At 44.8% G+C, this 27,966-nt stretch overlaps 1 protein-coding gene across 3 annotated transcripts in view; it reads right to left on the bottom strand.

Moving 5' to 3' along the window:
- Window positions 1-2,353: 2,353 nt before the first annotated feature.
- DCAF5 (DDB1 and CUL4 associated factor 5) overlaps window positions 2,354-27,966 on the bottom strand; it is a 97,177-nt gene continuing 71,564 nt past the window's right edge. For all 3 annotated transcript variants that reach the window (XM_084792269.1, XM_084792270.1, XM_084792271.1), the window contains exons 8-9: window positions 14,669-14,796; window positions 2,354-6,750 (exon numbers count right to left, since the gene is read on the bottom strand). In XM_084792269.1, the coding sequence (XP_084648395.1) occupies window positions 4,999-6,750; window positions 14,669-14,796 (1,880 nt within the window). In that variant the 3' untranslated portion in view covers window positions 2,354-4,998. The remainder of the gene's footprint in view (window positions 6,751-14,668; window positions 14,797-27,966) is intronic.

Here is a 27,966-nt window from a genome sequence, read left to right as displayed (position 1 = left end):
AGGAAATCAGCTGTGGTTGTAAGGTGGGGGTCTTGGTGCACCTAGAGATGTTGGAATACACTGATTTTTCAGATACTGAGAGGACAAGGTGGAGGCTAGAGACGGCTCAGCAGAGTGCACGCCATGGTAGAGACCCAAGTTTAGTTTCTAGCTCACAAGCATCTGTAAACTCAACCTCTAGCATAAATGTTGATACAGGTTAAGTGAAATAAAAAGGTAGAGGCCTTCAACAGCCACTAATGAATCTCCAACAGTCAAGTAGAAGCCGGGTGTGGTAGCACACACCTTTAATCCCGGCACTCAGGAGGCAGAGGAAGTCCAGGACAGCCAGGGCTACAAAGAGAAACTCTTGTTTTGAAAATCCATTTAAAAATTTTTTTAAAAAGGAAAAAGGAAAAAAGAAAACAAGTCAGCTAACCTGTGAAATCCTGCCAATCACCATCACACGTTTAACTATACTGGTGTCCTGGTTACCACGGTCTCTTTGGTCTCTATACTTCTGTTGACTTCACTGAAAACGTGGGGATACACCTGAAGGTTTTGTTTAGTGTTTGCCCAAGCCAGCTATGCTTCAGGCCCAGCGCTGAGCCCCATGCCTCTAATTAGCATGTTGGATGCTAGCACAGGACGCTATGGACACTACTTGACACTTCATTTCTTCCACAGCAGACTCTTAAAAATCTAACCCCCAGATGTCTTCCCTTTCAAGTTGCTTGGACAACACAGCCTCTTTCCTATCCGAGGGCTCTTTATGGGCTCCTGGGCACCTTAGGTCGCTTTGGTGGAGTAAACCACAGGCAGATAAAGGGAAAGGAAACCAGTACCAGGAGCTCAGCCAGGAGTCATTTCCCAACCAAGGCCATCTGAAAAGCTAGATAACTTCCTCAACGTGGGCTGGGCTCCGCAGAACCCTTCTACACATTATAAAGTGAGCGAGGGACTCCTCCTGCTCTAAGTTTCCATTCCAAAAAGCATCTTACCTACTAGAAATAAAATACAATTAGAGTTCAGATGGGTCAGATTATAATTTATACTGTTAGACACAATGGATCTTTAAAGACAATGAAAATTACGTTGTTTATTCAAACTCATGTTTTCTTTTTTCCTTTGCAAGATAGGGTTTCTCTGTGTGGCCCTGCCTGTCCTGAAACTCACTTTGTAGACCAGGCTGGCCTTGAACTCATTTTGCAGATCCGCCTGCCTCTGCCTCCTGTGTGCTGGGATTAAAGGACAAATTGATCAAATGCTCAAGGACAAATGACTATTCTGACTGGAATAACCCCACTAGAGAGAGCCACACAGCTTGCCAAAGGCCATTATCCTAGAGTTAGGTATGATGGTGTGTGTGTCTGTGTCCATCTGCAATTCTAGTACCCTGGCTGAAGCAGGATTATAGGCTACTTAGTAAATCCCTGTCCTTAAAAAAAAAAAAAAAAGATACAGGCGGGAATGGTAGCTTACATTAGCAGCTGAAGGCAGGACTGTCAGTTGGGAACTAGCCTGGGCTATACCACAAGACTGTGATTGTTTTGAAGCAAAACACAATAAATAGAAATAAAACTTCCACCACCCCCGCCCCCACCCCAAATACCAAACCTAAACTTCCCAACAAAAACCAAGGCCTTTATCCTGCTATTGGGGACAAGGCCAGGGCTCTGGAGTGTGACTGCACCTTGGTGTTTCTCTCATGGCATATTACACAGTTGTACGGAAAGAACAGGCTTCCTCTGAAGGGTGTTTTTCTGACAAGCCTTGGTGGATAGCAATGTTTCAGTCACACATATTTAACAGTCTTATAGGAATGACACGTGTTCTGCTATTTTTTACTCCCCTCTCTGTTTTTTTGAGACAGTTTCTCTGTGTAGCCTTGGCTGTCCTGGAACTTATAGAGACCTGCCTGTCTCTGCCTCCCAAATGCTGGGATCAAAGGCCTGAGCCACGACGCCTGGCCTCTGTTCTCTTTTTACAGTTTGCAATGGACCTAAGATGTCATGAAAAGCATCATGGTGTTTGGAAGCATCAGAAAATATCTGCTGGGGGAAGCTGGGGGTGGTACTTTAGTGCAATGTGAAAATCTAACTAACAAAAATGCCAGTTCCAGGATCTCATCATCTTGAGTCCCTGAGTCTGGAGAAGGAGACCAAGTGGACACAGCCTTTCATTGCCAGATGTGACGTTTGTCTCAAAACCTAGAAGTGACATGACCACTGTCAGACATGGTATTTGTCTTCTAGCCTTTAGTGTGGCTTTAACTCAAGTTTCCAACCGGACAGGAATGAAAACGGCCAAGAAATAAAGGAAGAGGGTGTCTAAGCAACCAAGTCTTCCTAGGAAGAGAGGAAGGAGCCGGGGAGAAGTGGTTAATAGGTTTATTTGCATATACACAGAGGAGAGTCAGCATTGCTGGGTGAGAAGAGGCAGGGCTGTGAGGAGGTAAGGCTTCAGCAGAGGAAGGCACCTTGACAGACAACACGAGACTCCTATTAAATCAGCACAGTTGCAAACTTCATTTGCCTCAAGCCAACAACTCATTGGACTCATTTATCGGGTGAGATTCATTTACAAAACCAGGTAATAAAGGGAGGAGAAAGTTTCACTACCTGGACCTGCCACTTCAACATTATGTACAGGATGCAGGAAGAAAGATGCCTAAGAGGCACTTCCAGGAGGCCTTGGCCTCCTCACTGCCCCCCCCCCCCCCACCTGCAAGGAAAACACCACCATGAAGAATCTGGCACCTAGGAGGCCTGGATTCTACAATGGTCTGAGCAAAGGGACTTTTGCAGTTGTTCCTGGCCCTCTGGAAAGGAGTGTGGAGTGGCTAAAAGATGCGCCCCTTTCTCTTCTGCTCTGGTGGTAATTTCGGGGCCCAGCTCCTGACAACCTGAACCTATGGCGCTGAAGTCTCTTGCAAGGATGGAACACATCCCCCAAGGGTGACCTTTCTCAGCATCTACAGTTACAGACTAAATGAACTCAGACTTCCCAATGTTTTTTGAGTACCCACATGAAATAGACAGCTTTTAGCATGGAAGACCACACTTGGCACTTGGAAACTATCAATAGCTAATTTTGTTTTCTTCTTCCTCCAGGAAGATATTGTCAATCTGATTAAAGTAAAACAGAACAGAAGAACCAGGTATGCTGACTAAGGGCAAGAGAGACACACACTGAGTGGTTATAACTTTTTTGTATATAAAGGATTAAAAATTCCAATTTAATAATTTTGGGAAAGCAAATGTAAAATGACTTGGGCTTATAAAACCGGAATTTACAATTATCTGTAAATAGTCAAAAGATAAATCATAGAACCATTTTGATTACAAATCTAAAGTAATTCTAACATTGGTTACAGAAGCACTGTCCCACTCCCCAGGGAGAGTCCAGCTGCTGACTGTATGCGTCCCCACCCTACACAGGCGCCTTCCTCTCCTTCCCAAACCGTGCATGCACACCTCAGCCACATCACTCATCTCCTCTCCACAAGGCTCAGAAAGAGGACATATCCTGCCTCTTACCAACCACCTTCCTTTTCTAAGAACCCTGGCTCCCAGCACTGAACTTCATCCATTCTTCAGCCTCCACAGGTGGTCTTCTCTTGCTCTGGTCCAGCAGGACAGGTCCTCCTTAGAAAGGAACGCTGAGGCCACAGTTGCCGTGTCTAAGTCTTCCCTATGCCAGGTCAGCCAGGCTCCAGCTGTCTAGAACCTTTGCATCCAAAGTCCCACTGTTTTCTTTTCCTCCTGCTTTTAACATCTATACCAACAAGACATCTGGGCATCGTTAGGTCTTCCTGTCTTGTACAACCTTTCACTGACAACTCAGGGACTACAATCACCACTACACACTGGAATTTGACATTTTCTTCTCTCCATTGTTACCCATGTCAAACGAACAGAATGTCTTCCGGGAGCCAGGAGACAAATCAGAGTCTTGTCTCTCCACACTGCCTAACAGACATCACTACTCTGCGAAGTTCAGGGGAACTCCACAGCCTCTGACAACTGCAAGCCTGAGGGAAGGTGCCAGCCCCAATGGCTGATGGATTAGCACTGGACTAAAATACAGTACCACACTCTGCTCTTCACTACGACTCATTAGCATTCCTCTACCAGCCATTTCATTAGAGTACAAAGCCCTCCCAAGAGGTCTTTTCTTCTTTCAGTATGCCTGGACTCCATTACCTGGAGCCAAGGAAGCACCTGCTGGCCTGTTAGGAGCCCAGCACATAGGTGGTTAAAGTGTGTTGTCCACTAGTCATTGGACGGCACCTCACAACTCTGCCCCTTCTGCAAACAGTGACACAATCAGGGTCTGAGCTCTAGTGTCAACCTCTCATTAGCATGGACAGTGTTCCACTCAGAGCCACAGTGAATGCCCAGTGATGTGTTAGTTGGAGAAAACATGGAACATTTAAGAAAGGAGCCATGTATTCCTCTTCAGCACAGCCAATGTGCCAAAGGAAGGCCTCTTTCCACTCACCTCTCCTTCCTGTTAGCATAAATCTACAACTCACCGCAGCACAACCTGACCTAAGAGACATTCTTTGTTAGGACCAGGACACCATGTCATGTGAACAATGAACAGGTGAGATAGCAGAAGCCACAGACCGACAGGCCTTTGCTGATGGACAATTAAAAGAAAGGTCTCCTAAGACAACAAACCCACATGTGCCAGTGGGCGCACACACACACAAGAACAAACCGAATATCCCAAGACGGGCTCACTGTCACAGAACCTGACCGGAATGCTATGCTCACATCTCCCTAGAGAAGAACCATTAGGAGTCTGCCCCTCACAGCAGAGCACAAGGCAGTGCCAGCTGGACATTCCGACCCACTGGTGAGTGGGGGACAGAAGGGAGCAGCAGCACACACGTTTCAGGCCCTGGTTTTATGTGCCTTTAATACTTTTTCCTTTCCTCTGTGTTCACTAAACAAGAAAAATTATTTTGTAAGGCTACTTTTTTTGTAGCTTTTTGTTTTCCCTTTGTGTTTATCATGTTTTTAATTTCTTCTCTGAGGAGGAATTCTCAGAATCTGTGTCTTCCAATTCAATTCGGTGCCTTTTGAGGGCACTGTGGCCATGAACAACCTTGCTGCTATCTGTGGCTGAGGGGTCAGTGGGGTCCTCTCTCATTCCAGCACTTGGGGTCTCACAGGCCACTTCAGACCCACAACAATCTTTGTGTAGAAGTGTCCCTGTCAGGGATAGGTTATCATGGTCAGTGTCTGGGTGTCCTGCAGAAGAGTAGGCCACTGTCTCCAGCTCCCCAGAGTTCTGCCCATTGTTGTGGGGGTGAAGGGGTCGGGGGTGCAAGCGTCCATTGTTGTGGTTGGCACAGAGGGGTTCAAGGCTCCTCTCCTCACTGTCATCAGACTGGGTCCTGGGACAGTTGCTGGATGCACTGTTGAGAGTGGAACCAGATGGCTTGGGGACAGGAGGAGAGGGTGGCTCCTCAGCCCGACTGCTCAGGGCCTTTCCATTAAGCTTCTTGGTTTCAAAAGAGTGTTCTAGAGGCCCACTGTTAGTGTCCTGAGAGTCACCCTCTGCCGCCTCTGCCCAAGGATGGTTACTGTGCTCATGGCTAGTGCCACTGCTGGGATTTCTGGTAGACGTCCCTTCTTTACAGGCATCTTTGCTGCAGCCTTCAGGGGGCAGGTCCTGGTCCCTCTGGGTTGTGTCCATGAGACAGGCTTCCTTGCTGGAAGAAGGGGTTGGGTTGTCTTTGTGGCTGGTTCCTGCTCTTCCTTCATCTGCCTCCTCTGTCACTAAGGAGGTTTCTCCATCTTTGTTATTTGAGTAAGAGATATAGGAGTAGCGGAGCCATTTGTAAGCTTTATAAATCTTTCGCTCAACTGACTCCATGTTGGCAGCTGGTGGTGCCCGGCTTGGCTGAATATCCAGAGTGGAAGCGCTCCGCTCTGGGGAGGAGTTTGGGGAGGAGGAGAGGTCATCCACCTTGATCTGGGGGTAGTCATAATTGTCCTCTCCAATGTAGGTATTAGCAGGCTTGACTGGAGCATTGGGCCGCTCTTCCCGGGCTGTCTTCTGTCGCCTCCGCATAGCATTTCGCTGCCGGGTGGTGGCTCGGCGTTGGTTCAGTTCTTCTTCGTCCTCAGAACTGCTGGAGCTGCTGGAACTGCTAGATCCATCCTCAGGGCTGGGTGACCGAGGCCGAGGGAAGAGATCTGTGTCCAGTTCGGCCTCACAGGCATTTTCCTCAGAATCAGACTCATTGGACAAGGCCAGGAGGCGCTTGTCCTGGTAGCGACGCAGAGCAGATAGGCGCTGCTGTCGAGAGCCTGCATCCTCACAAGTTGGTGTTGCTGGGGTTGATACCACTGCATTTGTGGCAGTGACACGTAGGGGCCCCAGGTGGAAGGCGTTGTCGGCAGACTCGTCTACTATGGGAGGCGGGGAGCGGGGCAGTGAGGCTGAGGATTCAGAGTCAGTGTAACCAGAGCGTTCACTAACTCCCGCGTGTAGCTGAAGGATAGTGCTCTCACTGAGGTCACTGTCTGAGTCGGAGCTCCAGCCCTCAATTTCACGCCGCACCAAAGAGTCAAAGAAAGCCATCATCCGGGGGTCTTCCTGTACTGACTGGTTAGCATAGTCGTGGGACAGGCCACTCCCACTGTTCAATACAAGGCTGATGTACTCTTCGTGGGTGTAGAGGCAGCGGGAATCATCTTCAATCCGACCGTCAAGGTCTCCTGTGCATCCTGGCTGCTTGTATGGGCTCCAGATCTACACAGAAGACGAAAAACAAAGCAACCAGGATTGAGTGGGAAGCGTTTGATAGCTGGCCATGGCAAAGACCACTAAAGAACTCCTCCCAGACGCCCTGTCATTTTAAAGTCACAAGCAACTTTAAAAGTATCTTCTCTCCAGGTCCAATGGCAGTCTTGTAATACCAGCGCCCGGGAGGCTGAGAAAGGAGGGTCACACAAGGCCAACCTGAGCTGTATAGTCAGCACTTGTCTAAAAACAAAACAAACCCCCAGGGCCCCCTCCTCTACCCCCAAAACAACTAAAGCTCTCTAGTAGACCGGCTCTTAATAAATGTCTGTCAAAAGTGAGGCTTTTGCAGGTGGGTAAGAGCATAGAATTTGGCATAGAATTAGACTTGTATCCAGAGACCTAAGGACGTCTTTAGGCCAAGGATATCCACATAATATCTCTTTCCCCTCAAGTTTTCTTCCAGTATTTTGGAAATTATAACATTAATCTAAGAGGTGGGATGAAAGATGACTTGAATATTAGACAATGTGATTTAAAAACTCTCAGAAAATTGAAGCTATGCACAGAGTGAAAATACACCTTGCCAGGCATGGTGGTGCACTTGGGAGGCAGAGGCAGGCGGGTCTCTGTGAGTTCAAGGCCAGTCTGCTCTACACAGTTAAGGTCCAGGGCTACACTGTGAGACCCTGCCTAAAAAACAAAACCAACCAACCACACACCCTAAAAACATTTTAGCCTATAGCTCTACTTCTCCCAAACAGCAATATGCTATTTTTAACCAATGAGAATTACTCACTGGCGTTTGATAAGAATAGACAACTGCCTACACTGCACTTCCCTCTTGGACATGCAGCGTCAGTTACCCAGGAAACCGTGTTCTCTTAAGCAGGGAGTTGCTGGCTTGCTCCAGGAAGAGTTGAGACACACTGTCCCCAGAGAGGTGACTGCAGTCCCATCCTTTACAGGTCTCGTATTATGTCCCCGCCAGTTTAAAGTCAAGTGTTTCTGACTCAAAAGCTGAGCTGTACAGTCCTGTTAGCTTATGCAAATGAGAACAAGTAACTCTGCCTGACTGCCAGACAGGTGCACAAAGCAGCATGATTCAGTTACAAGGCCAGCCCACAGCCATGGCATCTTTATGAAAGTCCAGCCATCGTTCTGCCTGACAGGCTGCTGCTTATCTTTAGATGGTACCCAACTCAGAGAACACTAAGAACAAATTCACATCCTGAGGCCTACTCCTGACATACAGTCCTTGGTGATCCCCGAGTGGTGGTCTCTCTAGAAGATTATAGTCCACAGGAGGCTGACGACACCTAAGGCTAACGCGTCTTCTCAGTCAACCCAGATTTGTTCTTCTTTCAGTTGTTTCCTGTCTACACCTCTCCAAGTATCCTCCCCTCTCTAGCTTCAGACTGTCCCTCAGGAACTTGAAAGGAAGAGTCTTAAACTTCGGTGTGCCCTCCAGCAGAGGGCTGGCTCTGAAGCCCGACTCTTAAGAGACTATGACTCATTAAGTCACAGATTCCAAGATCATGCATTGTTAACAAGCACTCAAAGGAGTCAGCAGAAGTCAGACAGGTTTAGCAAAATATAGCAACATACAATATACGTAAAACAAGTAGCAGGAAGCAAAGGTTTTGTTTGAGAGACACTCAAATTCTGTGTGACAGCCAATGGTTGGAAAACACTTAGGCAGTACAAGGCTCCAACTACAGACGATCATCTGTGCAGATTTCTGAAGAAATAAGAGTTTGGTGTCTTAGGAAGGGAGCTAAAGGGTTCAAAAGCTAATCATCTTAGGATACCTTTTCAGGTTTTATTCTTAATTCTGAGCCAAGTGTTTCATTTTCCCAGTTTACAAATAGCAAAATGCTATTAGCCATCTTCCCTAATATGAAAACAAATCTATCTATCCTTCATAGAAATCCACTCTAATAGAAATGGCTTAACAACTTCACAAGCCACTTTAAAAATTAAACATTTTCTTTTATGTATATGGGTGTTTTGCCCACCTTGGAGGCCAGAAGAGGTAGACGGGTCCCGTGAAACTGGAGTTACAGAAAGTTAGAGGCCACCATATGGGTGCTTGGAATTGATCCCAGGTCCTTCCAGTGCTCTTAATCACCGACCCATTTCTCCAGCCTCTTGACAAGCCATTATTAAAGCTCTAATCTCCCAGCCCTCACATTTTCTCTTCAGGAATGAAAAGCACAGCACTACAGGTCAGTTTTATTTTGGCTTAGGAATGTGTCAAGTTGAGCAGAACTATATATTCCTGAAGGTTGGGGCAATAGAATAAGACTAGATCAAGAGGCAGGAGACTAGCCAGGCGGTGGTGGCACACGCCTTTAATCCCAGCACTCGGGAGCCAGAGGTAGGTAGATCTCTGTGAGTTCAAGGCCAGTCTGATCTACAAAGTAAGACCAGGACAGCCAAGGCTACAGAGAGAAACCCTCTGGGGGCGGGGGAGAAGAGGCAGACTTGGGACTTGGGACTCTGTGCTAACTGGTGACCCTGGGTGAGGCGTAGCTCCTTCATCTAAACAGTTAATTAGATGGCCCCTAATGTAGCCCTAAGATTAGAGCAAAACAAAGCTTTCTCCTAGAAGTCAGCGCTTGCAGGAGCCCAAGTCGCATGACTTCCCACAGTCCTAGGCAAATGTCTTCACTGTGGAAAGCCTTCACTTTTTTGTTTTGCTTTGTTTTTGTTTTTTGAGACAGGATTTCTCTGTGTAGCCTTGACTATCCTGGACTAACTTTGTAGACCAGGCTGGCCTCGAACTCACAGTGATCCGCCTGCCTCTGCCTCTCGAGTGCTGAGGTTAAAGGTGTGCACCACCACGCCCGGCACCTAAGCCTCCATTTTTCAACCACAGTCGTGAGAGTGATAAAATGAACTATGCCACAGTTGCGCACCAACAGGCATGCTGTTTCTCTTTAATTTGGTGGCTGACCCCACGGCCAGAAAGCTTTATGACCAAAGTACTTTAGCTGGCCATCGGAATTACTGACTCCCTATTGTCCTGGTACTGAACCATTTCAAAGTCAACAATTCAAAATTGCGGCAGAGCTGGAGCTAGAGAGATGGCTCAGTGGCTAAGAGTACTTGATGCTCTTCCAGAGGGCCCAGGTTTGATTCCTAGCACCCACATGACAGCTCACAAACATCTGTAACTCCAGATCCAGGGAATTCAATGTCCTTCTCTTCTGACCTCTGCAGGCACCAGGAATGCATGTAGTGTGCAAATATACATACACGTAAAATGCTTGAATACGTAATATATATAAATGTTAAAATTTTTAATTAAGTTAGCTGTGAGGGCTGGAGAGATGGCTCAGAGGTTAAGAGCACTGGCTGCTCTTCCAGAGGTCCTGAGTTCAATTCCCAGTAACCACATGATGGCTCACAACCATCTATAATGTGATCTGATGCTCTCTTCTGATGTGCAGGTATACATGGAAATAGAGCACTCATAAACATGAAAAAAATACATATATAAAAGAAAATTGTCTTAATTTTTTTAAATTTAAAAGACTTAACAGAGAGTGAATGTAGAAGTCATCAAGGAAAAGTGAGAAAAGAAGTGGGGGGGGCTCTGAAGGTGCCTCCTCTGCTCTTCTCTTGAAGTCTATCATTCTTCCAAATCTAGCTCAGACAGTAACCTCTACTGAGATTATCCCAAAGGAGAAAAATTCCTCTTTCTAAAGTGTTTTCTCATCTGGTTAGTGGTGGCACACACCTTTAATACCATCACTCAGCTGAGGATTCTCTGTGAGTTCAAGGCCAGCCTGGTCTACACAGAAAAACCATGTCTTGAAAAAACAAAAACAAAAAACTTTTGTCTCTGGGTCTTGGGAACACTTTTATCTTTATTTCTTCTCTTTCCTCCTGGGTCATCAATTCCTAGGGAGATGTGTGAAATCTTTATCCTTACGTCCCTCATAGGGCCAACCACGAACAGCAGGACACAGTCGGTTTATCTCAATAGAGCTTTGAGGGGAAGACAAGAATCTGCCCCATCCCCTCATGGTTTATCTATAAAACAAATGCCTTCTTTTGCTACGTGTAGGTCTTCAGGGAAGCGAAGGACCTGTTAGAGGTGTGAAGAGATCGGCTCTCTCAAAGGAGACTGTTTGCCAAGCTGAAAAGGTGACAAAGGATGAGGACAGGAAGGGAGGAGTAGAGAGGATGTCAGCTCTGATGGAGCCACTGATGTGACTCGGAACAAGCAGTAAGCAGCAAAGTGACATTTCATTAAACAGCAACTGTCAGGTCCAGGTAAACCCCAAGGCAAAGCTGGCAGGCCCTCACTCACAAACAGGAGACACACAGACTGCTGCAAATTAGGGGTCTTTTGGGATGCTGTGGGCTCAACAGAGGATTGTGGCCAGCACTTAGTTTCAACCTTCCCACTGCCTCTCCCACAGTTATTTTTCCTTTTTTTTTTTTTTTTTGTGAGACAGTCTCACTGTGTAGCTCAGGCCGACCTGTGAATGGTTATCTTCCTGCCTCAGCCTCTTGAGTGCATGCCACCAAACCAACCTACAATGCTCTGCATCCTGTGCTATTCCCAGGCAGATGGCAAATGGGGAAATACCTGTGAGAAGCCAAAGCAGAGAGCCTCTTTGTGCTTCTCTCTCACTGTGCACACTTAAGGTTTACATGGCCAAGTGTGCCTCTCTGTCCCTATGGGAACCTGGGGGCAGTGAGTTCCACTGCTCAGTCTGGATAACCTCACAGAGAAAACATTCTCTTCTCTTTCTTGAGAACTTGGCCAGTTTCCAACCTATGACCTTTAGAGTTAAGACTTCAGTTGACTAAACAGTATCTGGGGAGACTCAGCACAGAAGCATCCAAGTACATGCCAGACAGGAATTTCTCTTCTAAAGGAGATGCCCAAGCAGAGAGCTCTCTGAAGAGAATGACGTCACCAGGCCTAGAAAGGGCACATTACAGTGCCAACCTATTAATCATAGGGCAAAGGAGAGGGGAAGCACTGTGAGGGACAGGGCTATTTCAGTGACTGTCCAAGCGAAATATGACTGAAATGGTCCAGTCAGCTGTCTACTCCCTTCCCACTAGCAAGTGAATGTGGTGAGTTAAGGCTCCTACCTGGCTCTCCACACATTAAACATGTGACAGCAATTTGTGATTAAACGCCATCATCTGCAGATATAAGGGACTGCAGAGTACTCTGCCAAGTGATGCATCTATATCCTCTCCCTTCTAAAGCTCAGGGATCACTGCAGACAGGGACACTGTAAGGTGCAGAGGGGATGGATGATTACAGCAAAGCTGCTTCCTGGACACAGCAGGGCAGCGGCACATATGAATCACAGTCAAAGCCACACAAAACCCTAGCGTGGACAGGGAGTTAGGCACGAAGTCCCAACCCCAGCTGAGGAGCTAACGGCATCTGATTTCTGCTGCAGAAAGTTCAGTTTCATTCAGACACAGAACACAGGAAGCTACAGCCCTATACAGCCCCCCATACACACTCCCTACACCTCCCCCTATGCCCCCATACACACTCCCTACACCCCCCATACACACTCCCTACACCCCCCATACATACATTCTACATCTCCCCAAACACGCCCCCTACACCTCCCCACACATGCTGAAAGCACAAAGTGGATTAAGTGGACTTTAAAAAAATACAAGGCACTAGAGTGGGAGGGGATAGAAGTGGGAACAGGGGATGGGTCGTAGGGAGTGAATTTGATCAAAATACACTATATGCACGTGTGAAGCTCTCACACGAGGAGGGGGCTACAATCAGGATGTAAAATGAACAAATTTTTTAAAAATCTCAAACAATAAAATACTAAATCATCACAAATAGTTTTACTTTTCCTCTGAGAATTCTTTCAGGTTTTACTGTTATTTAAAACAAACAAAAAAATTCAGCCGAGTGTGGTGGCACATGCCTTTAACCCCAGCACTTGGGAGGCAGAGGCAGGTGGATCACTGTGAGTTTGAGGCCAGCCAGGTCTACAAAGTCAGTCTAGGACAGTCAAGGATATACAGAGAAACACTGTCTTCAAAAATAAAAAAACAAAAACAAAAAACATTGAGGATTTTAAACTATTGTGGGAAGAATTACCTCTCCTTATATAAAAGTCAAGTTATCATGGGTCCTAAAGAATTTATCATTTTTAGGGGGCAGGAAGAGCTCAGTGGTAAAGCACTTGCCTAGTACTTACAAGGCCCTTGTATAATCCCTAGTACTGGGTGAGGTGAGGAGGGAGGGAAACATTTTATACCTTTCCCAAACCTTTAAGAGTCCTCAACATGGAAAAGGGGTACAAGCAGTAGGTTACCCTTCTGTGGCAAGCCAGGCTGCTTCCCTTTGTGTCAGCCACACAGATATTCCTAGCCAAGCTGAGTCTGTTCAGATGGCATGGTTAGAAGTCACCTCAGTCAAAGCCACATGCCGGTTTTTGTTTTTAAAATGTACTATGAGACAATTTAGCCATGATTCTGACAACTCTCACTAAACCTGTACTAACCCTGGACACAACAGGTAACAGAAGAGACCGTGCTCCTCCCAATCACAAGGTGAAATGGAAAGCAGAACTTACAAGCCAGGACCAGAAGCCAGTACAACACTACAGCAAAGTAGTGCCCAGAATCTCTTTGGGCATCAAAGCTTGCTGACTGTTTTAAAAGTGGATCTGGAGGTATAGCTCAAGGTCAAAGGGAAGTCAGGGGATGTTGGGCCAGGAGCCCAAAAGTTTGGTTTAAGGTCATAAAATCTAGACTGAGATCTACATAGGTTCTCCATAGAAACAAGCATGTTTGATTAGTAGTTACTGAGAAGCACATGAAGGGATATTTATGGAACATATATAATATAGAAGTATATCGGACACATACAATCTGATCAGCTTGGGATCCTTACATAACCAATAAAATACCTATCTTTATGTAATTATATAACATATATAAGTACAGACAAACAAACAAACAAGCATATAAAAGCACACAAGCAAGCAAGCAAGCAAGAGCGCGCGCATGCGCGCGCGCACACACACACACACACACACACACACACACACACACACACACTTTCTTTTCTTGAAACAGGGTCTCTAGTCCAGGCTGGCCTTGTACTCCCTGGCAGTCAAGCATAACCCTGAACTTCTGATCCTCTTGCCTGTACCTAAGTATTTACACTTAATTAGAGGTGTGTGCCATCACACCCAAACAAATGTACATTTCTGATAAAAATGAACACATGTTAAACACAGTTTTATAAGTATACTGGTTTGGCCCGCCTTTGATCCCAGCACTCGAGAGTCAGAGGCAGGCGGATCACTGAGAGTTCAAGGCCAGCCTGGTCTACCAAGAGAGTCCAGGACAGCCAGAGCTGTCTCAAAAACCAACAAAACAAAACAAAACAAAAGTATATGATTTATTAATAAACACACTACAATGATTCTTAAAAACAAACAAACAAGAAACCAGGCTTAGTATGTAGCCCTGCCTGGCCTGGATTCGATATGTAGACTATGTTATCTTTGGGGTTTTGTTTTGTTTCCTTTTTGTTTTTTTGTGACAGGGTTTCTTTGTGTAGCCTTGGATGTCCTGGACTCCCTTTGTAGACCAGGCTAGCCTAGAACTCACAAAGATCTGCCTGCCTCTGCCTCCTGAGAGCAGGGATTAAAAACATGTACCCCCATGCCCCACCTACTTAAAAAATACCAACTTGTGATATTTTAATCCCCTTTAAAGCCAGAGTCTTGCTCTGCAGCATAGATAGCTTTGGGCCTGTGATTCTCCTAACCTCAGTTTTAAGTGTTAAGATCACAGGTATATACCATCATTCCTGGCACTATGAATTTTGATAACTATTCAACATATTTAGATAAATCCCTACAAACATTTCCCTAAAAGGACAGAAGGGGAAGTGCCTCACCTTGATAATCTTCTCTACCCCAGAAGAGCAGATCATGTAGGTGTGAGGGTTAAACCGAACCTGGTTAACAATGGACCGATGCCCTTTCAGCACCATGAAGGCTCCATTGACCACCCTGCCAATGCCACCTGGGAAGACAGAAGGAAACAAAATCAGATCATCAGGCAAGGTCCAGTAATGACATATAAACATCTCTGAACAGGAGCCAAGTCTTTTTATCAACTGTAGGAGAGCAGAATGCATACTCTTTAGACAGTTGCTATGGGAGAGGGACAGAACACCTCCCAGCATATGTGCTCTTACCAAGAGCCTGTATTTAGCTGTAAGCGATGCCCACACCCACCCACAGCAATTCCACTGTCAATGACCCAAGGCTACTTAAAACTTCAAGTTTCTGGTCTCCAAGTTTGAATCTAAATGTTATATTAGAAAAAGCAACAGAGCAAAATGAGATCGAATGCTTGGGACAAGTCAGGATGCTAAGCCAGGTGCATGCCAAACTGGTGACACGTGACGATTTGAATACACAAGATATCTTTAATGTGTTTAGTTTTTGATTTATATGACGATGACATTAGAGGAACAGAATAATAATGCCAAGAGTCCTTTTTCTGCCCTTGGATAGCATGGAGAACTGAAGACAAAAGGGATATGCATCACAATCATAATAAGAAAGTGTGAAGAGTTGGAAGAAGGGCCAGGGAGCGTGGTGGATAAAAGCACTTGCTGCCAGCTTGACAACCTGAGTTCAATCCTTGGGCCTCACAACCATGGAGGGAGTTGTCCTCTGACTGCCTACAAGCTGTGGCACACGGTTTTCCCTCCCCAAAGTAAATAGATAAGTAAATGTAATTAAAGTAATTTTTAAAAATTGAACTACAGAATGGACCTTAAAACAACAGGCCAGTGGGCACGGTGGCACACACTTGTAATTCCAGCACTCAGAGGGGCAGAGGCAGGTGGATCTCTCTGAGTTCAAGGCCAGCCTGGTCTACAAGGTGAGTATAGGACAGCCAGAGCTACAGAGAGAAACCCTGTCTGGAAAAACCATAAAACGGCAACAAGCACCACAAAAACCAACCAAACAAACAAACAAAAAACTCACAAAAGGCCACTGCTAGAAAGCTGTCTTAGGGAACATTTTGCAGGCATTCTTTAGAGGATGAGTAAAGTACCAGGGGCCTGGATTTGTGTTCACAGAGTAAAGGTATTGTCATGAATGAACCTGGGACAGACCCAGAGGCTCAGTACTTGGCAATGGCATTACACCCACACGAAACATATGCACCGCATTTTGAACAAGGTTGCTCACAGCAGTCACTCATAACTGAATACACATGAGGTTAATAATGCAGAGTGTGAGGCATCCAGACACATACCAAAGAGTATTATTTAACCACTGAACACTTTCTTTGTGCCTCTACCATGGAGGCAAAGGACCATTAAGTACTGTGACTGTTCTTTCCCATTCCCAGAAATAACTTTGATCAAAACTCATTCTCAACATTTCCCAGTATTTCAGTGAAGGAATGATGACTACAGCAATATGGCTTCCCCAAATTAATCCCTTTCTAAAAAAATTTCCACACTTGACTTCCTGGATAAAGTAGACCAAGACAGTGGAATTCTTGGTGTGTCTGACCTGTAACACATTCCTGGATAAAATCCTAACACATCATGTCACAGTGTCGAGTACCTGAGAGTGGGATGGAAGGAGGGAAGGATGGCTTGGACCTAGGGACAGGAGAAGGATCCATTCCTATGGATCCTAAGGCATACAACAGCTGTCTAGATACAGGCTCACAGCATCCCTTAGGAGCACCCTTTTAGTTTTACTTTAGCTGCTGTGACTTAGGGGAGAAAGGGTTTACGTTAGCTGTGAATTCCACATTATAGTCCATCACTGGGGCAAGTACTAGAGCAGGACATGAGCCACTTGGTCCTAGCACATCCATAGTCAAGAACAGAGAGAATGCAGGTATACATGATATTCAGCTAGGTTTCCACTGGTTTACAGACCAGGGCCCAAACAGTGCTATCCACTTTCAGGTTGGGTCTTCTACATCAATTAAGGTTAAGCAGTCTTCCAGGAGGATGAATCTCTAGGGATTCAAGGCCAGTCTGACTTAAATAGTGAGTTCCAGGAACCAAGGGCACAAAAGTGAGACTGTCTCAAAACAAACAAAACAAAACCAACTCCCAGGGGCATGCCCACAGGCCAGTCCTATCTAGATAGCCCTTCACTTTACTCTTCCTAGGAAATTCTAGGTTGACAAAAACACTAACTAGCATGAGTAGCTGTGTGACTTTCTTTTGTGGGAAAGGGTGGTTTGGTAAGGAGCACATAGTCATGGTTTTTTGGATTCTACTTTTTAAAATCCTGTTCTTGCCCCTGCCCCTACCCCTAAATTGCGGTGGTCACTAGCAAATACAATGGATTAAAGCTAGTGTCAATCTTCTGTTTAATCTTACTGTGGTGGCTTTTTTTTTTCCTCCTTCCTATCCAAACTGGTATCCAGTGATCTGAAGGTCAATAGAGCCAAGGTTCTGATGGTAAAACAGGTACAGGAAGCTTTTGTGCCATTTATTAGTACAACCAAAGCTGTGTTCCCAGAACCACAACAATGACGGGCAGTCTACGCACTTCCAGTACTTGCCTGAGCACACAAATATCAAATCAGCATCAGCATATCTTGGGATTGCATTGGGCTTAAAAGGTGTGACTCCAAAACTTGCTGTTATGAGTTGCTAACTTGAGTTTCATAAAAAAAATTGTTAAATGATTTTTGCTTGGGATTAAGCCCAACAATTTCCCAGAGAGGCCTAAATATAGTCTGCCACTTTATACTTTATATATTTATTTATGTGAAGCAGCATGTTCAACATTGATGATTACAGAATCAAAATATCTATCAGCTCTGAATGATGTCAAAGATGCTCTCTGTGGACAAGCTGGGATGTAGCTCAATGGTGCCCAAAGCCCTGGGTCAATCCCCAGCTGTGCAGTAAGTAAACAAACATGCAAACCTACCACATTAGGATGCAAATTTGTTTTTTTCATATATGCTAAAATTATATGGATACCAAATAATTGTTTGAAGTTTTTATCATTTATTGTCAGTAATTATGTGATATGTTTACCTATTTGATATGCCTGTATACCCAGGGAAGGTGAAAAAGGACTGCAAGTCGGAAAAGCTCACGATGCCCTGATATGCAGTATGGCTCTCAGGTTTCACGTGGCTGGATCTAGGTATGACCTGTAAGGTTTATGTAAATATCTGTTGAGCTAGGGCATGACCTAATTGCTAATAATGACTGCCAACAAATAAACTAGCACATACTCAGGAAAAAGGGCCTGTCTTCCAAAGCTGTTATTTGTTCACAGTTCTGTTAAAATAGTCCTATCTTGGCACCACCTGCTCTGGTTGGTTTTGCCAACACGACAGCACTCACTTGTTTATAGTCTGGGAGATGACAGAGATGGCTCAGTGGTTAAGAGCACTTGCTGCTCTTGTGGAGGACCTGGGTTCAGTTCCTAGCACCCATGTGGTAGGAAACAAACAAAGTAAGACCTTGTCTCAAACAAGGTGGAAGGTGACGACTGACACCTGAGGTTGTCCTGACTCCTACATGTGTGTACACACACACACACACACACACACACACACAAATAGTAAGGTCAGAGTTGAAGTTCTAGTGTAGCCATCTTTCATGAAGTAAGGATGCTAGAGGTGGGAAAGTCTACAAATCCTCTTATCTGTTCTATTAGACACCAGGAAAGAAAGCAAGAGTGGATTATCTCATAGAATCCCAAAATGTTAATTACTCACTACCTTAGGAAACACTGGGATCCAAGTAACTCAGACAAAACCTTTCTAAAATGCTCAGGTAGTTGGTATGTTAGGGTTTAAGCCCATAATCCTGGTCCTTGGGAGGTTTAGGCATGACAATTGATACAAGTTTGAGGCTAGTCTGGGCTACACAGTGAGTTTCAGGCCAGCTAGAACCTTGTCTAAAATAACCAACCAAACAACTGGCCTGGGTGTGGGAGTAAACTCAGTCACTGGTGTGGCTGAGGCAAGATGATTACAAGTTCAAGGCCAGTCTAGGCAATTTAATGAGACCCTGTTTCAAAATAATATATATGTGGCTGGGGGTGTAGCTAAGTGGTAGAGCATTTGCCTAATTCAATTCCTACAACTACAGGAAGGAAGGAAGGAAGGAAGGAAGGAAGGAAGGAAGGAAGGAAGGAAGGAGGGAGGGAGTGAGTCAAATTGGCTTTTCCCTCCAAATTGGCCCAAATGTTCCTACAGAGGAGACAATGGGCTAAACATTAAAGCCCTCATCTCGCTCCTCTCTTCTACTTACTCTCTTTTCATGACATGCGGTAAGTCTCTCAACAGTCAGACATTTCTCTCACTTGTCAGCTTCAGCTACTTGTCTCTTGCCAATGTCATTGGTTTCATAGTCCTCCAGGAATGACTATGCTTTCAATTTAAAAGCTAAAAGCAATGGGGTCAAAATTTCTTTCTTTCTCCCACCCCCCCCCCCCCACAGGGTTTCTCTGCATAGCCTTGGCTGTCTTCACACTCACAGTGACCCGCCTGCCTCTGCCTCCAGAGTGCTGGGATTAAAGTGCGGGTCAAGATTTCTTGATGCCTTCATCTAGTAGCACCTAATTAGTTACACATATAAAAAAATTTGTATTTTGTACCAAAATCAATCCAAAATGGAGCCTCAATAAAATGCCATTATTGGAACTGGAGAGATGACTCAGTGATTAAGAACACTGGATGCTTTTCTAGGACCTGGGTTCAATTCCCAGCACCCACGTGACAGCTCACACCTGCCTATAACTCCAGTTCCAGGGTATCCAACACCCTCCCACGGACATATGCAGGCAAAACACCAATGCACATAAAATAAAAATAAATACACACTGAGAAAAGATGTTTAAATGCCATTATTGGTTTTCTTGTTGGAAACTTTGGACTTTTTTCTCTTTTCCAAGAACTCATTAACAGGTAGGCCAAACACCTTTGTGAGAAAAGGATGGAAGACCAATTAAATTAACACTAAGATTAGGAAGGCAAAAGTATTAAAGCAGTACTGACGGACAGAGACCAGATGACTGGAGGAGGGTGACAGCAAGTTAAGACAGCAGGCTGAGTGTAGTGGTGCAGACCTGTCGTCCTGGTTCTCAGCAGGCTGATGCAGAAGGTTCAGAGCTTGAGGCCATGGGCTTTATAGTGAGCCTTTCCTCCAAAACAATAACAAAACAAACTAAAAAAATTAAGGCAGAATTTTTTATTTTATTTATTTATTTATTTATTTTTGCACTTCCAAGTGAGAGCACAGGCCTCCAAGAAGAGAAAAAGAACTTGGATTTTTCAAATTTAGATGCTGATGTACCCAAGAAAGCCAGAGCCAGGGACTTACGATGAACGTAACAGATAACTGCCAAATGAAAATCAGTGAAGAACAACTGTTAGGAGTGGTGCATAATTCTACACTCAGGCAAAACAGATGTTGAATAGAAAATGTTTTAAGCAATCACAAAAGAACCTATCACTTTAAATTGACACATCAAAATTCTGCAAAGCATAGCTATGAGCAAATACAAGCAAAGTGGCACAATGTTTTAGAAGTTGAAGTATCAGGTAATTCCAATGACACAAGGGATATTAAAAATGCTAAAATTGTCTTCTTGCGCTTTGGCAATTCTAGCATAAGATAGCATGTGACACTGTCAAAGAGTCCAATGGTTAAGTCTTCAACCCAACTGATCTTATTTGACTTATGTGAGTCAACACAACCTACTTCATTTTTTTCTCAAGAATTCCTTCTGTCTTTTCTTTCCCCTTCTTTCGCTCTTTTCCCTCTCTTCCTTTCTGCCTCCCCCGCCTCCCTCCCAGCACAGGCTTTCACCATATAGTCTGGTCTGGCCATGAATTCATTTTACCTTAGCTACCTGGTAGAGATCACAGGCAACACCAGCACACTTGGACATGGATTACAGGCACACACCAGCACACCTGGCAGGCATCACAGGCACATACCAGCACATTTGGACATGGATTACAGGCACACACCAGCACACCTGACAGGGATCACAGGCACACACCAGCACACCTGGCAGGGATCACAGGCACACACCAGCACGCCTGGGCATGGTCATTCTTTCTTGGTCACTCAAGAAATCCTAATGGTTTTACTTTCTACACGTATTTCTCATCTAACTTTAGGGCCTCGGTTCAAACTACCACCATTCCTCACATGTCTCATGAGACACACAGTAGTTCTCCCCAGTTCTCTCTCCTTGACAGCCCTACTGCTGCCTCACACCCTAACTCAGCAGCCAGTAGGCCGTATCATGTCTCCCCTGTTCACTGTGTTCTGACGGCTCCCCAGCTACTCTGTCCATTGGGACAGATGAATATACATCCTCCTTTCTACTTACCTTGTAGTTCATTTCCCGCTGTGTACCCCCTTTGACACCCTTGCTATGTCTGCCTCAATCCATTAGCTTCTGTGTGTGTCAAATCCACCAGGCCCCACACCTGCTCTAAGACGTTCCTGCAGGCTCCCTGAAATGTCCCTCCCCCACCTATGTCTCTTACCCTCTGAGGTTTTTGCTCAAATGTTACCTTGTCAATGAAGGCTCTAATGATATCCAGTCAAAAATTGCATCTACTGACTCCCCAAACCCCACCAATGCCATTCCTACACCTCTTGCTCTGTTCTACTGTTTTCCATTGCACAACTAGACATTCTGTGCTATCCGTGTCTACTGTTCCCTCACTAACAGCAGACTCTGTGAAGGCAGGACCGTTTGTCTCTGCCGTGTCCTCAGTCTCTAGAACATGGCCTAGCAGCATGTTTTCAATAAATATCTGATGACCAAACTGAAACATGAACATATTAGACTGTAGAATATAAAGGGAGAAAAAACTCCACTGGTGGGCTCTATTACCCAGCATATGGATTTAACCAGATGTTTCTTTGTCTCTATGTTCCTGTTACTAATTTTGGATGTTTCTTCTATAGCATTTTTTTACTCTAATAAGAGCAAAGAAACAAAAGCAGTTAAAACTCCCACCTATCTTTCATGATGATTTAAAACGTCAAGTTCATGAAAATTTCACCAAAGTCCTGAAGTCTATTCATACTCCTCTTAATAATTATCTTTTTACAGACCTTGGAATCCTCACATGTCTTGAGATATCAATCCAGAACTCACTTTAGGTTGAGTATGTGCACATGCAAACAATACCCCACCTCTTACCCCTCTTATCACAGAAATTCTTATAAGTCAAGAAAGTATTTATTGGCTGGGAATATGGCTCAGTGGTACAGCATTTGCTTGGTATATCCAAGGCCCTGGGTTAAGCTCTGCCAGCACCATGAAGGAAAGGAAAGGAAAGGAAATTTTTTCATGATGTGTCCAAACAACTTTGCAATAATGTCTTCTCTAAGATACTCAGCAAGGGAACAAATTCAAGGAAAGCCCCTTGCCATACTCTCTGGAGCAAAGTATGAAAAAGAAAGGTAGAGCTATACCCTGCAGAGCTTCGGCTTGGGAAAGAGCTGCTGGGACAATCAGCCTGCTTCCCTCTTGACTCCACTGGAAGAATCAAGAGTTTACAAATACGGGTCTAATAGAGTGAGATCCAGGGTGACCAATGCTACACAGAGGAACTCTGCCTCGAAAAACCAAAAAGTTTGTAAATATGAAGGGCAAAAGACATTTCTCTTCCTGGCATACTTACAAGAGATGCCCAAAGAAACCTTAACATTTCCAAAAGGCCGGAAGCAGCAGCTGCAGGCTGTAAGGCACAGAGAAGCACAATCAAGGGTACTGACAAGACAGAGGCAGCAGTGGCTCTTGGGGAACACGTAACCACTTAAGAGATGAGAGAAGCCAGATGAGGACAACAGTGCTGTCAGCACAGCTCTGGGACCCACAGGCAGCGATGCTTAATTTACAGAGACAATTACCTCAAACTCTTCCTTCATATGTACTTCACATGTGTCTGCAACCAACTACGTGTGACCAACTGAAAACAGTTGTTTTTTCCAGTTGCAAGGAAGGAAAAAACCAGATGCTTAAGCCTAACTCACTGAGAGCAAATGTACATCTAGGAATAGGAAGAGAGGGCCAGAGAAATGGCTCGGCTGGTGCAGGCAGGTCCCAAGCCTGGAGAGCAGAGTTTGATTGCCGGGACCCACACAGTAGGAGGAGATAACCAACTTCTGCAGGTTGACCTCTGACCTTTGTGCACATGCACACAAGCACATGTGCTCTCTCTGTCCTCTCTCTGTGTCGCCCCCCCCCACACGTTAAATATAGAAAAAAGGAGCAATACCATCCACACATATATGTAGGTTGACAAATACACCCTACAGCTAGCTGATTCTAGCCTATGCCTGTGGGGTGGCTTAAGTGACTTAATCGTGAAATGCATGGTTTTTCCTTCCATTTAGGAAAGAGTTTCTCAAAAAGGGAATCCTTTAGATGACTCCAGTGGTCTTCACGTAAGACCACTAGGATACGAAGGACAATGTCTCCATCCTGCCTCCTCAGCCCCACTCTGAGACACAGTTTCTCTGTGCAGCCTTGGCTGTCCTCAAACTCAGAGAGGCTCCAGGCTCAGCTGGGATTAAGGGTGTGAGCCTTGAGACCTGTCCTTAGACTGCTCTTTGACTGTGGCAGCACTGGATCTTAGGCCTGTTGCTCCTTTCCCTGGCTCGCTCTGCCTTATGTTCAGGATTAGCACACACAACAGACACCTTTCCTTCCACTCCAGAGGTATAGGCATTCTCACAAGTGGTTTCTTCACCACAGCAAAACTCCAGTTCCATTCCTTCCTCTGACTTGTTCTCAGGGATTTTGGAAGTAAGTTCTATCAACTAAAAAGGGCGACCTATCCCTGCTAGGTAGGAAGTTTGATAGGGGTTTGGGTCTTACAGTAGAAATATTCTCCTCACCCAAGCTCAAGTCTTACATGAATTACCGGCCAAACCATTATATCAGGATTATTTGCATTAAAAATTTTAATTTATTTAAGATTTGTATAGCATTAAAAAAGAAATCACAGATTGGCGAGATGGCTCAGCAGTTAAGAGCACTGTCTGCTCTTCCAGAGGTTCTGAGTTCGATTCCCAGCACCCACATGGTGGCTTACAACCATCTGTACTGAATGGTGCAGGTGCACATTCAGATAGAGTGCTCATACATAAAATAAATAAAATCTTTATTATTTTTTTATTAATTTATTCTTGTTACATCTCAATGGTTATCCCATCCCTTGTATCCTCCCATTCTTCCCTCCCTCCCATTTTCCCCTTATTCCCCTCCCCTATGACTGTTCCTGAGGGGGATTTCCTCCCCCTGTATATGCTCATAGGGTAAAGAAAGAAATCATAGTCAAAACACCCAAAAAGAAAGGTGAGGGGGAAAAATGCCCCTGAATGGCTCACACTCAGGTCTCTCTCAGCATTTGGTCACCACTGTAAAGGACACAGTAGGCATTCAATTTATGTTGATTACTTGCCATTTAGAGTCAGGTATTAATTGTGCCATTAAGGTGTATAATAGTAAGTCAGCTCCCCTTATTAGCTTATGTTAGCATCTTATATTCAACAAGTATGACTAGAGGGGGAAACCATGCCTTAGTGCAGAATTATCAGTTAATTAAAAAAAGGGAGGAGGGCCGGGTGTGGTGGTGCATGCCTTTAATCCCAGCACTTGGGAGGCAGAGGCAGGTGGATCTCTGTGAATTCGAGGCCAGCCTGGTCTACAAGAGTCCAGGACAGCCAAGATAACACAGAAAAACCCTGTATCAAAAAACCAAAAGGAAAAAAAAATGCAGGAGGATGGATGAGGTCATTTCTCATTGACATAGTCAAAACAAAAACTCAAGGGCCACATTTAGCCCTCGGATGTGCTGTTTGTTTCACTGAAACTTGCTGGATGTGTGTGTGTGTGTGTGTGTGTGTGTAATATATACATACATACACACACATATACACATGCTGGAGGTGGAATGTATGTATGTATAAATTTGTTTTTGTTGTTGCTGTTTTTGAGACAGGGTTTCTCTGTGTGGCCTTTGGCTGTCCTGGAACTCAGAGATCTGCCTGCCTGTGCCTCCCAAGTGCTGGGATTAAAGGTGTACACCCCTCCCCCCAACTTGTGAATTAACTGCTAGCATTTAAAGATTGGAGGGCCAGAAGGATGACTCTGAGAGTAAAGGAATTTGCTGCGAAGTTGGGACCACCTGAATTCAGTCCTGAGGAACCATGCAATAGGAGAGAACAATCTCCCGAAAGTTGTCCCCTGAGCTCTACATGTGCACCCAGGCACACGGGTTTGTGTGTTTGAGATGCACATGCACACATAAGTGTGTGGGCACACACATGTGCACACACAGCAAATATAATTTTAAAAAGTAGAGCTATTACATATAAAGAAGAGATGTCAGCGTGATGGCACACACCTTTAATCCAGCACTTGGGGGGCAGAGGCAGGTGGATCTCTGTGAGTTCAAGACCAATCTGGTCTACAAAGGGAGTTCAGGACAGCCAAGGCTACACAGAACAACCCTGTTTCAGGGGTGGAAAAGGAGAGGGGGGTGTTGAAGCATTTCTGAAGCCAGTCTGAACAAAGGCTGAGAACACGCCTAGAGAACAGTTATATCATTACATACCTCTCTGGAGCCTACTTGCTAGGAACCACACATCCTGAATAAACTGAGGTGGGGTGTTATTATTTATGGTGACCTGAAAAAGTTTCACTATGGGGACATAAGCTGGAGGTAGAATTAAAGTAAAATCCAGATCTGGAAGAACCATAGCTCCAGTCTGTTGTATGGCACTTATAGTCATGTTTTTAAATTTGTATGTCTTGTTTTATTTTATTTTGTGTGTGCTCGAGTGTGTGTGTGTAACTTTGCGCACACAAATGTATGATTAAGTGTGGACTTACTCTTGTCACAGCACTCTAGATAGAAAGGTCAGAAGAAAACTGTCTCCTGCCATCTTGTGGGGTCTGAGGATTGAATGCAGGCTTTAGACCGATACACAAGCACATCAGTCGGGCCATCGTGCTGGCCATTGCATTGTATTTTAATTGTCTAGCAAACAGCTTCCATACAGAAGAATCAAGATAAAGAGCAAGTTCCAGGCCAGCCAGTTTTATATACTGAGATCCTGTCTTAAACAAGTATGCCTGGCGGTGGGGGCACACGCTTTTTAATCCCATCACTCATGAGGCAGAGGCAGGTGGAGCTCTGAGTTTGAGGCCAGCCTGGTCTACAGAGCCAGTTCCAAGACAGCCAGGGCAACACAGGGAAACCCTATCTTGAAAAAAACAAAAACCAAATCCTAATTGCCCCCCCAAAACCCAACAATAAAATTAAATGAACAAATAAATAAATTATAAACTGTTATAGAGCAAAGTAGAAGGCTGTCTTAAGTTCTAAATAATTATTTGAGTTAAAAATTGCACACACATATTACTTTAATAAAAATAACTACAATAATAGTAGAAGTAGAAAAAAAGGATGCTTAGAAAGAAAAGGAAAGTTCACACATAAAATGAGAGATGTAAGTGGGTTCTATCAGAGTAGTGGCAGTGAGGCTGATTTCCAAATGAGTCAAGGCTTCCTAAAAATAACTGCAAAAGGTACTTTCATTATATGCAGGATCAAGATGATGACTAAAGGAACTGACTTTCTGTGACATGATGTAATGCTGGAGGGACATACAGAGAAAGCAAAGTTGGTCTCAGCTTCTGAGATCAAAAAGAGGGAAACCATATGGCCCTGCCCTTGAAAACAGAGAAACCCAGAGGCAGAGGCCAGCAACAGCATATATGAAACTTGCTGTATTTTCTGGTTTGTTGTTATTAATTTTTAAAATGGAGTCTTACTTTTTAATTCTGGTTGATCTGTCTCCCAGTACTGGAATTAAAGGTGTGTACCTGGCCCTGGGTGTGCTTTTCCAATCACCACATAGGGCACTTTAAAAGCAACAGGGCAAAGACTTTCACCCAGTCTGACTACATCTGTGGAATTCACTAATTGGATTAACTGTCACACAGAGGCAGGACAGACTCAGAGTGAAAGCAGCGCAGCAGAAGAGGCAACCTCAGGTCCTTGAGGAAGTATAGAACCATCTCTGAAGAACGTCTCGAAGGGCAGGTGAGATCTACCCTGCTAGAAGAGGAAGACGTGTCAGGAGCACATGTGCAGAGAGAAGTGGGGACCAAGGGAAAAGATCACCCTCAAGTCAAAGAAAGAAACACAATCTACCTGACCTGTCAGCTTTCAGAAATATGAGGGAATACATCTATGGGGTTTTTGTTTGCTTGCTTTGGTTTTTTGAGATAGGGTCTCTTTATATCGCCCTGGCCATCCTGGAACTACGTACACTAGGCTGACACTGAACTCTGCCTCCCAAATGCTGGGATTAAAAGCAAGAGCCACTATGCGTGGCTTTAAATTTTATATCTTTTAATCCACCTAGCTTGTGCTATTCTGGTATTGCAGCGCTGGTAACTAAGAGGCTCATACCCCAAGGCAGTGCACAGTGCACTTAGGGGGATACCCTGACACAAAGGAAACAGCAGCAAAAACTCCCAAACAAACACAAACCCTCTCACTCTGCCACTATTTCTCAATTTTCATTACACAAGTGTGAAGAGAGTGTAGAGAACAGTTCCAGAAAGGAGAAGGAGTGGGCTACTTTCTACTCTAAAAGTTCCATTGGCTTAATAATCAGAAACACTGCAAGTCCAGGAAAAAGGTACAATTACACCCAAAGGTCATTTCTCAGCTCATCAACCTGAGTTGGAGTTACACTGTATCCTCTGCTCCAGCAGACTCACTGCCAGAAAGGGAGCTGCTTCTCCACAAGTCCCAGAAGGGAAGAACTTTATAACTTATTTAATAACTAGACTACAGCACCTAGACACACCCACCGCTGCCCCAGCTGGTTTAAAATTTTGGTAGTTAAGTTATTCATTCAGCGACAGACCGAGCCTTTTAAAAAATGTCTCAACTCAGCTAGGCACACACCTTTAGGATCAGCCTGGTCTACAGAGCAGAGTTCCAGGATGGCCAGGGATACACAGAGAAACTTTGTCTTGAAAAACTAAAAAAAAAAAAAAGGCTCAACTCTGAGTAGTAGACCTGCTTTGTGTCACACACACACACACATAGCAGAGTCCTCTGTGTTCTGATGGCAATGTTCTAGTTTGATGCCATCCATGAACCACTGCGGCAGCAGATGGC

The sequence above is a fragment of the Acomys minous genome (genome assembly GCF_964271855.1).
Source record: "Acomys minous genome assembly, chromosome: 8".
In the NCBI taxonomy this organism is placed as follows: domain Eukaryota; kingdom Metazoa; phylum Chordata; class Mammalia; order Rodentia; family Muridae; genus Acomys; species Acomys minous.
This window is presented reverse-complemented; position numbering and strand designations above follow the sequence as displayed.